Source organism: Suillus clintonianus (assembly GCF_016758775.1).
Source record: "Suillus clintonianus strain FC179 chromosome Unknown DEU56scaffold_39, whole genome shotgun sequence".
NCBI classification, from domain to species: domain Eukaryota; kingdom Fungi; phylum Basidiomycota; class Agaricomycetes; order Boletales; family Suillaceae; genus Suillus; species Suillus clintonianus.
In genome coordinates this window covers 199,146-214,507 of record NW_024539263.1, presented here as the reverse complement: position 1 = coordinate 214,507, position 15,362 = coordinate 199,146, and the positions used below count along the sequence as shown (strand labels likewise).

The window sequence follows — 15,362 nt, the reverse complement described above, 5'->3', positions numbered from 1 at the left end:
GACGCATACTATGGCGTCTAACTGATTCAGATACTTCAGATACTGTTTTTTAAGCAAACAACAGGCACTGAAACGAACCTGGGGCCCCGTCAACAAGTACTAGTACTTGGAGGTCGATTGAAGTGAATACAGGAAATATACCTTGATGCCGCAATAAGTCGCAAGCCCGAACTGATCCACCCTAAGGACAAAAGACGAGGACGAGAGCGTGATCCGGGCAATTTTAAGCTAGTTGTTGACTACTTTAGATAAGATAAGATAAGATAAGATAAAACGACGTTTACGTAAGATGTAACAGCCTTGCCAGAATTTGTGAATTTACAAGGATGCATGAGTAATTAAATATTATGTGTGGTATCATAGAGGTGTGCAACACCGTGACGGACGGATCATAGTTCGCTCCTTGAGAACGCCCTTGGGGGAATTCCCTCCACAACTACGCCTAGAAGCGAGGTTTCAGTTGCGAAGCAGTTTCTTCTGCACCACTCGAACACAGCGTTGACCGAATCTCCTTACCTGCTGACCGGAGCTACAAGTATACATGTGGTTCACTGGTACCTGTCGTTGCACGCGTTGATGACTGCGCAAATGCACACATGTGGTTCACTGGTACCTGTCGTTGCACGCATTCACCCTGCGCGTGTCCTGCCCCATTGCGTAGCTTGGTGAACAAGGCCTAGACAATAGAATTTAGTAAAATGATGACGGTAACCGTGTAAAAACACTGGGCGCTCGGCGCTCGACAGCAGTGCACGACCTTGGCACGACCCGATGATCGTGAATGCGATCGTCAAAGAGACTGTACGAGTATGGTTGCGCACCACCTGCTGTCGTCCAGAACCAGAATCAGGCCTCAGGGATAGTCGACGCTTTCAATTTGCGCAAGAGGTCGTCACCAAGATTTTACAGCAAACCTTGACCGGTTGACCCGTGAAGTCCATACCGGATAACAAATAAAATGCCACGCGGCTGCACTTAAGCGCTAAGCTCTTGACCCTTGGGTTAAAGTTGGGATTAAGCATAATTAAAATCACCTCACCATCAGAAACATTGATCGGCGGCCTGGGACTCATCCACAGTTGACAGCGGGAATGGAAACCTGATGGGAACGTCCATTATGTATTCACTGCCGTCAGGTTGAGGGTCCTGCTGCGACTCCCAAAACGGAGCTCGCAAAGCTCGCCCGTTCTTCTTCTTCTGCCGCTCTCCAAACGAGAGGTGCTGCGGCGATAAACAGATCAGGATGTATCAAAGATGCATCACCGAAAAAAAAAAGAACGAAAAAGAAAAAGAAAATTCGCATCTCACAAGCTGGAAAATCACATGCATATGCGACGATCAAACGAAGATGATTTCTATGTAGGGAAAATAACATTTATGCTCACGAGTGGCTACTGCCATCCGATGACCCCAGGACCTCAACCTCATCATCATCGGACTCAACAAGACGTCCGCGTCTCGGACGCGAGGGCATAGGACGGATATCAAAAACACTATCGAGCTCGTCCTCATCTTCGTCGGAGGAAACTACAATGGGTGCTGTCCGGCCCGGCCTACTCGCAGGTAACGGTTCGTCTTCATCTTCTTCCTCGGAGAGGACGTCAGCATCTACGGGCGAATGATAGTCTTCATTATCACTGTCATCGTAGGAAAGTTCATATATGTGCGGCAGCTGCTGTATCGGGCCACGAGGAATTCCAGTGTCGTTCTCATCATCGATGAAATCACTTTCATAGTCCTCTTCATGTCCTTCGTCGTCTTCGTCTTCGTCTTCATCGTCTTCCTCATCCTCCTCTCCATCCTGCTGAACATAGCCAAAGCGCCAACTGAACAATGGCAACCCCGGATAGAAATCTGCAATCGCCAAACCATCATCTTCATCGTCCCCCTCGCCTTCTTCGAGACCCATCCAGCCTGGGTCATCATCAGGGTCAAACTCTTCCACTCCAGGGGCAAAGTCCAAGCCGAGTTCATCGTCTGACCAGTCCCCCGCTCCTTCGTGCCCCGGATACCGCCTCCCGCACGACGTACACAAGCCATCCCAAATCTCATGCATGCAGTCCAAGCATCGGTATATCCCTCCGTCCTCCGTATCAAGCATACCGACATCTTCTCCGCGACGGGGCTCGACATCTGCATCGTCTGCAAGGAACCAGGGAAGGTAACCCTGGGTTGATTTACGAAAGATACCATCCCAAGGATCTGCGTCCGCAGGCCGATCAGCATTGGCTTGCGCCTCGTCGTGCGGAGGCAAGTTGGCAAGACCGCTCTTCCCTACGAGGTGCGCTAGATTTTTGATAGTCCATATTTCTGCGGGGCGCTCTCGCACGACTCCTCGGCAATGTGGACATGTCTTCTTCCGTAAGATGGCTGGTACGACAGGTCTATTATCAGCAGGCGGAGCGTTAAACCACTGGACAAGGCAGTCATAGCAAGCCACGTGACCGCACGGAGCGAGTGCGTAAGGCTTGTACATCATGTCGAGGCAAATCTGACATGTCAAAGCTTGGGAAATGTTGCTGAGGACACTTTGATGAGCAGCCAAACGCTGATACCATGAAAAATAAATTTGAATTAAATATTAAATATCAATTGCTATGACGAAGTGCGCACCTCGCCCCTCTCTGCCAATTCCTTTGTCAGTTGCGAAATCCTGTCTTCTGGAACAACAGCTGAAGGGTGTTGGGAGTTGACATCTGCGGACTGTTTCGTATCACTATGATTAGCGGTTTCACATGAGTCGGTTCCTTTCTGTGCGACATGATCCATGTCAGGAAACGTCACAAACAATACTTTGGACATACCAAGGTATCTGGCTGTAGATTCCCTTGAGAATTCTTTTCGGTATCGCCCTCGTGACTAAGAGGATTTGAAATAACGGTCGCAGAGTCTGATGGGGCTTCGACCCTGGTCTTGCTTCCTGACAGGTCCGTAGACGTAAATCGAATGATTTCATTGCGAGAAGATGGAGGCGGCCGTTGAGGCTGAGTCGAACTGTCCCGCCTATGATGATCCAGCTTGACAACCACGGGCTCCTTTTTTCTCCTCTTCTTCCGTTTCTTTGGGTCCCGTCTGGCTGTACTCGTTTCTGGTGACTGATCGACCCTGGGTCTTTTGGAGTTTGAAGGCGCTGTTGACTCGGCCGCCTCCACGTCTGATGCGGTTCTCTTGATGCCCTGGACCAAATCGCTGTGTTCCGGCATAGTTGGACACGTCAAGAGTGGTTGTGTGTAGAACACACGAGAGAGACAAGATGCCTGATGAGGCCTCTCGGCGCCTGCGCGAAGGGATAACGCTTAGCTAAGTTATTGTTGGAAAAAGAAATGTTACTCGAAATTCAACTTACACGTGATTGCGGGTACTATGCATCATGCCGCGTTTCCAGGCGATCCTCCTTCGTCTCCTGGACATTCCTTGAGGCTCTTGAACTGCTAAATGAACACATTACAAAGCTGGTGTAAGTTTCAAAATACATAATGCAGAGTTTTCCCTGGGGAGGCCCAAGGTTTTTTTCCCACCAAGGACAGCTCTGCAGTGAGCAGGTACCCAGTGGAACTTGGGACCTCCTTCAGGTTTATCCGGTCCCTAGAACAGTCAGCGACGGTGTTTTGAACTCCTCCACTCCGCTTCCCAGTACCTAAGTTACCTGTAGTCTTGAACGAGGGACCTCCGTTCGGGGTTTTCCGGTCCCTAGACCATGCCGCATGGTTGCCACACCTCCGTTTCTCAGTTTCTGTCAGAAGAACATTGTCTGGGAACAAGAACTCTTTATGACCGATCAAAGTGCCTATCAATGTACAGCAACATGAGCCGCTGCACGACAAGATGTAGCACCATAGATGGCTAATCGTCCCATCTTGCTTCGTGCTTCGCTGATCAAAGCTTGAGCTCCATGAATGGATTCGCGTTGCCAATTGTGTACGTAGTGTATTACGTGCTCCCGGCGGCCCTCTGCTTTTACTAGTTAAACCTAATTTTATTATCACAAGCAACAAGCTAGCTGTGATTTTGGGTCTGATAAGGTCACCGCGCGTGTTCGGGGTTGTTTCAAATTTTTTATCGCCGACTCTCCGAGGGATATGTAGAGCGAGGAGGACATCATCGTCGAGACTTCTCTCGGAACCGTAAGGGATTTGCCTTGTCGCAAGTCAAGTGCAAGTCACGTTGACGGCGCGTGCCGTGCCGTTGAGATTAATTAAGGTTGCACCAAGGTTGCAGGCGTCTGAAGCAAGAATAGTACCTAGGGTTGCGAGCATTACGGTACTCAGAGGCGTCTTTCGTCAAACAATACTTCCACTGTCCGTTTTCGCACTCTGACATGTCCTCGTCCGTGAGAGTCGAGGAGGACCAAGATTTGGATGTTACAGTAAACCGCGTCAATCTCCATTCACAAACTCCATTCACGAAGCTCGCCCCTGGTCCGAATAACAGACAGCGTCTACGCCCTTCGCATGGGCAAAGACGTGCCCGTGACGACTCCACGGTGACTGTCAGACCAACGGAGTTGTCTATTGATCGCTTACATCGGCGACATGAGTCATATGCATCTGTCCCTTCGAATTCTGGACCATCGATCTCAGATTTAACTTCAGTGAATCCTTTGCAACACTTCCCGAAGAAAAGGTCCGGTAGTATCCGCCAACATGATACCGGTTTTATAGCTCAATCCCCTTCTGTTCGAACGTCATCTCTGCAACCCCTTACGGGTAGCAAAGAAGACACCTGGGGCACCTACAGGCACAGTACCGTCCGACTCTCGTTGGCAGGTTCAGGGGACGATATCTTCAAACCACACGCACACAAGCGTCACCCATCTCTTGTATCTCGTCAACCCTACTCCAATCGTCTGGTTTCACCTCCCCCGCTCGTCACCATGCAAGACCTCCCCCCGCCTGCCACCTCCACCTCTTCCTCTGACATACATATACTCATCCACGATGACCCTTCGGACCACATATCAGAAAAGCATACCCCGCTGCTTGCACCAAATTCATCCTCCTCTCCCTCTTCACGCCGCTCCTTGGCATTTTGGCTCATCCTTTATTTTTGCTTCAACCTTGGACTCACCCTATACAACAAGGGCGTCCTCATCCACTTTCCTTTCCCATATACCCTCACTGCCCTCCACGCTTTCTGCGGGACCGTAGGAGGGCTCACATTGCTGAGAAATGGTACATTCGTGCCCGCTAAACTCTCCGACGCAGACAACTTGGCGCTCGTGGCCTTCAGCGTATTATACACCATCAACATCGCCGTCAGCAACGTATCTTTGCATTTGGTAACCGTTCCAGTGAGTGATTCCATTCTTTACACAGGGCGGGATCTCACAACAAGTACCACAGTTTCATCAAGTAGTCCGTGCAGCCACGCCGGTTTTCATTATTTTGCTCTCCATTTTCTTGTTTGGCACCCGGAGTAGTAACCACAAAATGATATCCCTAATCCCCGTCATGGCTGGCGTCGGTTTTGCGTAAGTCAACCCTAGCCCCAGTACGTCAACTACTAAAATTCGATCTAGGACGTATGGAGATTATTCGTACACGACTAGCGGACTCGTTTTAACCGTACTGGGAACAGTGCTTGCTGCCATTAAGACAATCTACACTTCGGTCCTACAATCGACTCCGTCGGCGACCTCTCCGCAGCCCCGCGTAAATTTTGTCGTTCCTCCACGGTTACAATTGCATCCGCTGGACCTGTTGACGCGGATGGCGCCGCTCGCATTTATTCAGTGCGTTTTCCTCGCATACCTCACGGGTGAATTATCCCGCGTGCGTATATGGAGTTTAGACGAGATGACGCCTATCAAAGCGGCGCTGCTAGGGATTAATGGCCTGATTGCGTTTGGGCTCAATATTGTGAGTTTTACGGCAAATAGGGCGGCAGGCCCGTTGAGTATGACCGTTGCTGGTGAGCGTTAATATTGTTGCGCACACAACGGCACGCCTGCTGACTGACGAGCCTACAGCCAATGTGAAACAAGTGCTCTCTGTTTTTTGTGCGGTCGTTTTATTCAAGCTTACGATAACGCCGACGAATGCGCTTGGCATCCTTCTCACGATCGCCGGTGGAATGTGGTACGCAGCCGTTGAATATCAAGAAAAGCGAGGTAGATGGAGAAAGTAGACGATGATTTAGGTGATGTCCATGCTAGAGTTCATTCTTTGTGTTCACTATAGTATCCCCTTCACTTTCTGAAGTCACTAGACATGTGCATTGGATGTGCATGTCCCATCTTTATCTTTTTTGGCACTCATACCATATCTGTAATATATCACCTGGCAGCGCACATGCCAATTTTTTGTGTGGGGCCACATTGGTCCAACTGATTTCGTAGTTTGGCAGTGAGACGTGGACGTGTGGTCATTTCCGTGCTTGTCGAAACGTCAGCGGTGGACGCAATCTTGATTAACGTTGACTTAACCCTTGCGACAGAAGATGAGCGTCGTCGGCGTTAACAATGAACGAAGGAACAGCAACATGGCGAAAAACAAAACAAGACATCCCTGATTTGATTCATTTCCGCCGTGTACAATGTTGCAAAGCTTTCTGCGATTCGCTTTGTAAGTGAGTCTTCTCGCACCAACCTTCTGGAATTTCAGCCTAACCCCACTGGAACAAGCGTTTTCGCAACAGAATTTCTCTTCAAGAAGTCTCATCTGACGTCACATGTCCACGCCACAAATATTGATACCGAAAGGGAATGCCGCCTGCTGCCGATAGGTCAGCTTGGGACGGCGAGCTTGTGGCACCGAGTTGGCACCGAGTTTCCTTAAAGTTAGGTGGATTCTGTGTCGAAATCGAGAAGGATTCTGAAGCCATACGTTAACAGTGCTAGAAGCATTGTTGTATCAATCGTGTAGGTAATGTGGTTATCAGATTGTTTCACTTGTCAGCCCTGTGCAAGCCCTGCAGTCCCTGCACGCACCGCCGTGAAATTGTAATCCATATCTTATCAAAAGTTTCGGTCCGATTATCAGATTGGACGGCACGTGTCCGAACAAGTCCTATATTTGACTCTGAGCGGCGTAGCATCAGATCAAGATCATTTAAAGCAAGTCTATGATTCTCGTTGTAATATGAAAAGGTACCCCTCGCCTGGTTTTTTTTGTCGGAAATGTCCGGTATGTTGAATGCGTTGATCGGCGCACTATAGACTTGTTCAAGGGCCTCACGGAACTTAGCTCGGGTGATAACAACCGCATGGACGCTAAACTTGATAGAGCATATCAGCCCATTGAAGCTTTAAAACCAGACAAGTCACAAATGCCAATTTGCCTTCCGTCTTTGCTAATTGCTGTCAGCTGTCCCACCGCGGATCGATACACATACTGACACTTTGCCAAATGCGACATGTCAGCTGTCCCACCGCGGATCGATACACATACTGACATTGATGTAATGCGCCCATCTGTTCTCTTTTTAAAAATGGACTCGGCGTTGAACGAGATCCAAATAAGATGATTGAAGTACTCGTACTACCTATGCTGATAAGCGTCAGCTGTTGTTGGCCGCGGACGCCGTCAATGGTTGTGAAATCACAATCATATCATAATGCGCGAGTTGGCCGATTGACAACTGACAGATGGTGTTTGTACCTAGAATAAAAAAAAACTCAATGCATATGCTCTGTAATTATAATCCGTCTCTTACCGCCGGGTTGTGCAAAACCTATATTTGCAGCAAGTTTCTGATGTTCTAACGTCTCCAGGACCGAATTTTCGGCACGATGAGTTTGCAATCATTGTTGCTATTTCGGCCCATTCCAGTTTTTTTCACCCAATCTCCGCTGATTCATCACTGCGATTTTCCGACCGCCGGAGGAAATGACATCTTCTCCCGTCGACACCAGGAGAGCTTCTCCCGTCGACACCAGGGAGAGCTCTAATTATAATCGGACAGGCATCAAGGGTTTCCAGTATCAGCAGTTTTTAGCAATATTGGTGCGAGTAGGGGATCCGGCGCACAACACATACCATGCCTTCCGTTGCAAGTAGAGGTCAAGGAGTTGCAACAAGCCCTAACTGTGACACCCAGTGGGGCATGACGCAATGGCTTAGCCTTCAAGATATACTATCGTGACATGAAAAGGTCGCCGTTCCTATGCTTTGGGCTGTCTAAATCCACCAAGAGCCTGGTTTTGGATGATAGCTAGCAAAGCATATAGCGTTTCAATACGCTGCAGACCAGATATCAGCCATGATAGCGGTGGCGGCAAAAATAGCACTGCTTACTGGCACATCTACCCCCGTTTCCTTCGCCATTCTGACCACCTCTCCAAAAATAACCTCCACCTCGATAGGCAGCCCATTCTGCGCGTCAAGGAGCATGCTCGGGAGAGTTTTAAGGGTAGGGCTGCGGTGTAACTCTGCGGTATTTGATATAGTACTGACAACGAGGGAAGAAGGTAGACCATCTTCGTCGTCCGGGTAGCCCAATGCACGCCCTAAGAACAGGTAAGACACATGGCCCAGGAGATCTTACAGTTCATAATTACCAAGGGCAATCATCTCTTGTAGAACTGCACGTAGAACAGGAATGTCTCATTGTCCCTTATCTGCAAAACAATGTGAAGGTGATCAGCGCGCCGGTAAGTTTATGATCTGTGAGAGACAACTACCGTCCTTATCAATCCCTCAGCTACTACGAGACAAGTCCCAAACGGTCGCGTACTCACTATCCAGCTTGATTAATTCGTTTGCCATGGACGGTCGAGAGTTGATACAATTTTCCATTTATAATTTATAGATATTCACCTTGTGTCCTACTAGTATTAGCATACATATACGTACTTGTGCGCTCGCTGTCCCTTCCAGTTGTTGTAGTTTGCTGATGTACGATGCTTCAGCCCGATTCCGTGATGCTGACTTGGTAAGAGACGGATAGTTTCGATAGAGCGCAATAAGGACTAAGGCTGAAAATGTCTTCTGAAGGGTGGTTGTTTTGAGTGGGGAATCAAGGCGTCTATTCTGCCTAATTAGTGTAAGTATGGCACAAGTCGACTCTCGAACCCGGACCGTCAATTATGATCTGCGTTGTGGGAACACAACACTTTCTCGCCAGTACTTACTATGCCATCATTCGAATATTCATGGTTAATGTTAACGTTAACGTTCAGCCTCCTCATGCGTGTGCACCAATAGTAGACCCAAAGATGAATATTGCCACGACGATTTCTTGCATTCGTTAATGATTATCCCAGTCTGACTCAACACCTCGTCCTGTCTCTTTCAGCATTCTTCGGAACAAATAAATTCGATATATACATATCACGACAAAATATTTGCGAAGACCTATGTCTCCTCGAAATCCACTTCGCAACCCCAAATAAATAAGTACCACGACGAAACATGTAAATCAAGAAAAAAGCCAATTCTCCTGCTCCCTGCACAGCACCAGACTATTGTTAACTGCATTGAGCATCTCCCATGCTACACGTCACTGCCTATCGATATTTGAACGCGCTCCTGGAAAGCGATTGAGGTCATGCCGGTTGCTGCGTCAGAGTCTGCTACGAGCCGAGCGTTATATTCTCGAACGCTTAGGATGAGGCGTGGTCCCAGCACAAAGGACTGTATGGCCACCACAATCTGACAAATACCAAGAAGAGTCTGAGCGTCCAGGGAAAATAGGTTCTATAGAAATGATGAACGGCGGTCGCATGCAGAGGTCAGTGAAAGATTGACATACCACAAAGAGTGTTGGAGACATATTAACAATGAAGCTGAAGCAAGACGCAACTCCAAAGCTAGAACATTCAATCTTTCAGCGGAAAAGGGAACCATAATCACAATATGAGCTCACCTCGCAAAGTAAAGCACGTGGGATTTTATCAACACCGTGAAACAGTCCCCAATAATCCCTCCTGCCGAAAATTGTCGCAGTTCACGGAAATGTTTTACCGCAATCCAGACTGCGAGACACAGCGCGAGGACCTCCCAGACAGTGGCGAGTATCCAAGTCACGGTAGACAGAAATTGGGAATTGTCCCCACTGCTAATCATGCACGCAGAGGTGCCAGAGAGAATGCGTTCCTCTTATATTCATCAATGAGCGCCATGCACAGTTTTCATTCACAATTAAGTTTACCTCCTGAAGTATGGCTCGTTGTCATTACAGCGACCACTACGTCGAAAATGTTGATAGCCAAGGACACGACAACAAGAAATATCAGGATCCTACTGGATCGTTGATACATGGCACCTAACCGAGCGATCATGATGACTGCAACATGATTCGGTCAAGTCAATATCATAGGTCTTGTAACTGCACAACTCACCACACAGCATTGGAAATGTTACAACACTCGTCCAATCATACACGAGGAACAGAATCTGGCCTGAGTAGTCCGGTTAGTGATGGGCCTTGGGTGGATTACACACTACAAACAGACTCACATCTGTAGCAGTCATGACAGCAAACAAAGAAGCTGGTCAAGAATGACACTCACCCCTACAGGGTGTGGCGATTAATGGAAGGGGAATATCAGGCATCGGTGTAGAAGACCCACTGCATCTGGCAACAAAATCGTCGAAACACTGACTGTATACCACCGGTCAGAAGATACAAACACGGTAGATGCGAGAAGACATACTCGGTATGTCCGTGCTGATTGTGAGAGATGGCCGATCAGCACAACACCAATTGCTAAGTCTTCTGAACATACAAAGCAAATAAAATTCCAAGATAGCGCACCTAGGATATTGTCAGGTCAGCAGAAATTCACAACAGGCAAGCTACGTACACTCAGATAGAGAAAGGACATCAGGGACCATCGTTGTCTCTGTCGCAAATGAATATTGTTCTTCTGACGTGGAACTGTGCTCACCCAGACCAGTTCTACCTACAAACAAATCTTAGCGAGATGGCTGCTCCGGTCGTAGCATCAACATACCTCTTGTCCGAACGTAAGGGCTGGAAATACTTGTGAAAAATCAATAATTCTCTAATGTTATGATGCTCACCCCAATCATATGTCACTGCAACACCAGCGGCAACTGGAAAACCACAATCGGGGTCAGATCGAGGTCAACATGACAACATCTGACTGCTCTTCACGAACCTGAAAAATAGCTGCCAATACGCCAAGCGTTGATGAGTGGCCAATAACTAGGGTCGTCTGAGACTAGTGTCATACTGTTAGAGGATGTATGTGAGGGAGAAGGGAACTTGGTGGACATACAATGATGATATTCGTGCTAGATATACCACCATCCAGTGTTTGGATGACCGAGGGATGATATCTGTTCCTGTAAATAGATATCATGTTCGAAGTGATGTAGCGGGCCTTGAATAAAATGCCGGTGATGCGAAAGTGATCAGCACATGCACTAGTGGCGGGCGGCTCCATGTTCTAGTACTAATAGATCTCTTCATGCGAAACACTTGAACACCGCAAAAGATGAAAGAACATCAACTTGTTGACAAGTACTTCCCACATGATGGTCGTAGTGGGCGCAGCGATTTCTGAGTTGATCTTTTGGGTTGCAGTGGGGGTCACGGTGGAGCTTCTTCAGTGGACGGCATATTCAGAAGACATAGCTTCCTCTGCGGTCGGTGTCGCAAGGGATTCAGACTTCGGAAGTCATTGGGGTAAGCCGTCCGTATATTTTCTGGGCTCTGACATTGGTCATGATAGAAAAATGAGATGAACAGTTGCAGTGCACAGTACTCGCTGCTTTTCTGCTTAGTCCTTTCTGGTAGCAAAGTAACAATGTCAGTGAGTTCTTGTGTGTATGACAGGATTTCGTGAGGCAGCGCTCATAGTTTTTGTGTAACAGGCTCTATTTTTGCCAAGCCACGCCGCTGCCTCGCTACAGCTAGGTTTATCCTCATGATCTTCCAACCATGCGATTTTCCACGCACTGGACATATATTTGCCCATCACAATCGAGACAACAATGTAACTTTTGATATTTGCTGTGTTTGGACTTAGTTCGTGGCCAGGGGATAGGTTTGCATGGCAATGCAACGCAAGTTTGCTGTAGAACATCATGCATCAGATTTTACTTCTCATATTTCGCTACCAGAGCGTCCGCCTCACATCAGCAGGTATTCCCGATCAAACACAAATTTATACGATCACTGAATTAGGCACTGTATGAGCACATGCCAATAGCGGCTTTTTCATCCACAGCGACTCTTCTAGTGTGAATGTAATCTCATGGCATCGTAACTCCTCCAATACATGTACAATAGTACGAGCTCGACTTAGTTGACACCATGAAGTCTTATCAGAACTACGTCCAACCCATTGCTCTACCTGCCTCGCTCTCCCGTTTTCCCTTTCATTTGTGGCGGGAGTTTCTGCCTTTAATCCAAGGGCATATGCTATCCAGTCCACTAGTTGCAGAGCTGTAGATCGTCCCCTGAACGAAGAGGTCGATATTACCATTGCTACGCATTTACGCGCGTTTCTTATCCAGGGTCGGGGAAAGGCGTCGACGATGGTGAGAATGTGGAGTCGGATAATGTTGCGTGGTTGTTCAGGGCGTACATCTGCATCTGGAGAGCGAGTTGCTCTTCGATCACTGAGGGATGATTGGGGTCGTAGTTGGACGAAGGCACGGTGTGGATGGGATAGCCAGAGTAGGTGTTGTTGCGCCGAACGTGCGAGAATGGGTAGGGATAGGGCGAGCCTACTGGAGGTGCTGGGCTGGCTTGCATGCTTTGCATGCCAGATATCAATGGCGACGGAACAGCAGTTTCGCGGTATAGGTGCGACTGGACGAGGAGCCTGGAAGTAATGCGATATATAAGCAGCGACGGCATCATCGTGATTCTGATCATCTGAGTAGACTTGGTTTTGCAGCGGGTGTGGCCATCTGTTGCTCTGGTGTTGTTGTGGTTCTGCACCACGATTGTCAGAAAACGTGCGGCTGTGCTAATGCCGCAGATCATGCTCTGATACAGAGTCAACCTGCTCAGTCGTCAGCCTCACCGGAAGTGCTGGTCGCTTAGTAGATGGATAAGAATGTGGCGAGAAAAAGACATACTTTTGTCGTCTAGTGAAAGTTCGTTGTCAGATCTGGGAAATCACGAGAACATTAGTCGTCTGGCAAATAGAATTTTGAGGAAGAGACGTACGATGTAGCATCAGGCAGGTGTGATTCAATGTGTGCTAGCGGCAGAAAGAACAAGATGTCAGCTAAGTCGGAGTCTGAGTCGCACGCCACATACCTTCAAGTTGCTCGAACGTCCAGTTTTATGGGGGCGACAAGTCACTGAATTTGGAGAGACAGTCGTTAAAAATGTGGGATAGGATTTCAGTTGGCAAGTCCGAGTCATGGAAGCGTTTGTTTCTCACCCTTTCTCACATAAGTCCACCGCACATCGAAAGCATAGTCTAATTAGTGTTCGGACATGATGAGACCGTCGATTTGTGACGTATTCGCCGCTAATTTTCTCTCCAACATCTTGGAAATGATGTTTCGGCCGTCGAGTTCGTTGATTGACCTGACGTATCGACTGTCAGAGATTAGTTTGGATATTAACTGACCTAGCAGATAGGCACCAAGTATGCGGTGGTGTGAAAGTTTCAAGTGGGGCAAGGGCAGAATTGAAGATGCGGTGTATTGGAAAGGAAAAAGCGGAGCGCGCTGTATGCTGGCGGCTGTGATACGTAATACGAAGAGGAGCGGCATCCATTTATTATCCAAGTCATGCACCAATTAATGGCTTAGTCTTCATGATATACTATCATGACATAAAAAGGTCACCGTTCCTAGGCTTTGGGCTGTCTAAATCCACCAAGAGCCTGGTTTTGGATGATAGCTAGCAACGCATATAGGGTTTCAATACGCTGCAGGCCAGATATCAGCCATGATAGCGGTGGCGGCAAAAATAACACTGCTTACTGGCACATCTACCCCCGTTTCCTTCGCCATTCTGACCACCTCCCCAAAAATAACCTCCACCTCGATAGGCAGCCCATTCTGGGCGTCAAGGAGCATGCTCGGGAGAGTATTAAGGGTAGGGCTGCGGTGTAACTCTGCGGTATTTGATATAGTACTGTCAACGAGGGAAGAAGGTAGACCATCTTCGTCGTCCGGGTAGCCCAATGCACGCCCTAAGAAACAGTGTAAGACACATGGCCCAGGAGATCTCACAGTTCATAATTACCAAGGGCAATCATCTCTTGTAGAACTGCACGTAGAACAGGAATGGTAGTTTTCTCGACAATCGATGCTGTCTGAGGTGCAATGTAAGGACTATACAATTGGCCCTCAGTAGGCGGAGGTCGAAACATCGCTGTAGGAGAGGCCCCGATGAGGGTTGAGAAGGAGGAGAATGCGACATTCCAAAATGTCTTGGCGAATTTCTTGCGCTGAATCTCTGTTACAATCGTCACGTCTGAACCGCCTGTTCTGATCATGGTCCCAAAGTCTGTCAGAATAGCATTTTCTTCAGGAGAATTAGTAGTCGTCAGGTGGTCTCCATGTCTGTACATTCCAATCGTAACACGATCCTGCATCCGTAGGTCAGAAATCCGGAAAGGGTTGAACCATCCTTGCTCACAAAGTGATTGTGCTCGACTACATTCTTCTCCACCAGATTCGTCGCGATCCATACGACAGTACTGATGATATTTGGTTCACCTTGATTGAGGGCCTTGACGCTATGATACAAGTCTCGCTCCACTCCGAGTCCATTTTGGAGCAAGACGTAAGTAGGCTGAGGATGCCTCTCACTATACGGACGAGAAAGCAGCGGTTCTAGGACCTGAGGTGTCTTTATCACCTCTGGAATCGCCTTGGTTGTCAGGACCACGTAGGAATACGGTCGATCGGCAGCTTCTGCCACCGACGATACCACTATAACGCCGTAATTCAAGCTGTCGCCGCGGAGAATATATTGGTGTTACTTACGACGGTAGGGTTTCCAGCTCTCGTGAGTGCCATACTTTTTGCTCCTGATGTGTATGCCCTTGGCTGGGAGTCGGATCAGCTTCGCGAGTTCAGCACTGCCTCGATGAGACAACGTAAATCACCATTCATAACATCATAGCTACTTCGGGCAACAGCAGTGACTCGCGCAAGCTTGCTGCTTTGAAGGATATAAGCATCTACGAGTGAGAGCGTGTCAGTATTACATACACAAGAATAAGCCTTTGCTCACTGTGACGTACATATCGTTCCAACTGCACCCAGGCCGACGAGCAGGACGTCTTTCGTAGCCATTTGATAAGTAACGACAGAACCGAGTATGCAGGTGCAGGGATAGTACCTATCTCGCACTCTCACGGCCTTTACAGGGGATTCCACGACTGTTTTCCTGCTTCTAATACTATGGCCGCCGCATGGTCCGACATAGTCTCCGAGTAACGAGTTCCCAAATAAATTACAACTATGGACAACATCAAG

At 48.2% G+C, this 15,362-nt stretch overlaps 5 protein-coding genes across 5 annotated transcripts; 1 reads left to right on the top strand and 4 right to left on the bottom strand.

Moving 5' to 3' along the window:
* Window positions 1-921: 921 nt before the first annotated feature.
* On the bottom strand, window positions 922-3,311 carry DEU56DRAFT_364827 (uncharacterized protein). Its single transcript, XM_041345875.1, has 4 exons — window positions 2,805-3,311; window positions 2,614-2,751; window positions 1,040-2,548; window positions 922-989 (listed from the first exon to the last, which is right to left on the bottom strand). The coding sequence occupies exons 1-3, from the start codon at window positions 3,201-3,203 to the stop codon at window positions 1,382-1,384; spliced, it is 1,704 nt and encodes a 567-aa protein (XP_041208091.1). The 5' UTR covers window positions 3,204-3,311; the 3' UTR covers window positions 922-989; window positions 1,040-1,381.
* A 1,562-nt stretch (window positions 3,312-4,873) lies between these two features.
* On the top strand, window positions 4,874-6,126 carry DEU56DRAFT_737454 (triose-phosphate transporter family-domain-containing protein; the record flags this gene model as incomplete). The annotated part of the gene is made up of 4 exons (XM_041348584.1): window positions 4,874-5,290; window positions 5,343-5,470; window positions 5,519-5,910; window positions 5,969-6,126. The coding sequence occupies 4 exons, from the start codon at window positions 4,874-4,876 to the stop codon at window positions 6,124-6,126; spliced, it is 1,095 nt and encodes a 364-aa protein (XP_041208090.1).
* A 1,839-nt stretch (window positions 6,127-7,965) lies between these two features.
* DEU56DRAFT_364786 (uncharacterized protein) lies at window positions 7,966-8,960 on the bottom strand. The gene is made up of 4 exons (XM_041345874.1): window positions 8,678-8,960; window positions 8,498-8,557; window positions 8,235-8,446; window positions 7,966-8,179 (listed from the first exon to the last, which is right to left on the bottom strand). The coding sequence occupies exons 2-4, from the start codon at window positions 8,508-8,510 to the stop codon at window positions 8,102-8,104; spliced, it is 303 nt and encodes a 100-aa protein (XP_041208089.1). The 5' UTR covers window positions 8,511-8,557; window positions 8,678-8,960; the 3' UTR covers window positions 7,966-8,101.
* Window positions 8,961-12,058: 3,098 nt separating this feature from the next.
* Window positions 12,059-13,314, bottom strand: DEU56DRAFT_806086 (uncharacterized protein). The gene is made up of 4 exons (XM_041353326.1): window positions 13,180-13,314; window positions 13,087-13,120; window positions 12,996-13,027; window positions 12,059-12,948 (listed from the first exon to the last, which is right to left on the bottom strand). The coding sequence occupies exon 4, from the start codon at window positions 12,898-12,900 to the stop codon at window positions 12,418-12,420; it is 483 nt and encodes a 160-aa protein (XP_041208088.1). The 5' UTR covers window positions 12,901-12,948; window positions 12,996-13,027; window positions 13,087-13,120; window positions 13,180-13,314; the 3' UTR covers window positions 12,059-12,417.
* A 177-nt stretch (window positions 13,315-13,491) lies between these two features.
* Window positions 13,492-15,325, bottom strand: DEU56DRAFT_806082 (ketopantoate reductase PanE/ApbA-domain-containing protein). Its single transcript, XM_041353325.1, has 7 exons — window positions 15,128-15,325; window positions 14,990-15,064; window positions 14,868-14,930; window positions 14,518-14,813; window positions 14,122-14,467; window positions 13,857-14,068; window positions 13,492-13,801 (listed from the first exon to the last, which is right to left on the bottom strand). Exons 1-7 carry the CDS (start codon window positions 15,177-15,179, stop codon window positions 13,724-13,726), a joined length of 1,122 nt encoding a protein of 373 aa, XP_041208087.1. The 5' UTR covers window positions 15,180-15,325; the 3' UTR covers window positions 13,492-13,723.
* Window positions 15,326-15,362: the final 37 nt, after the last annotated feature.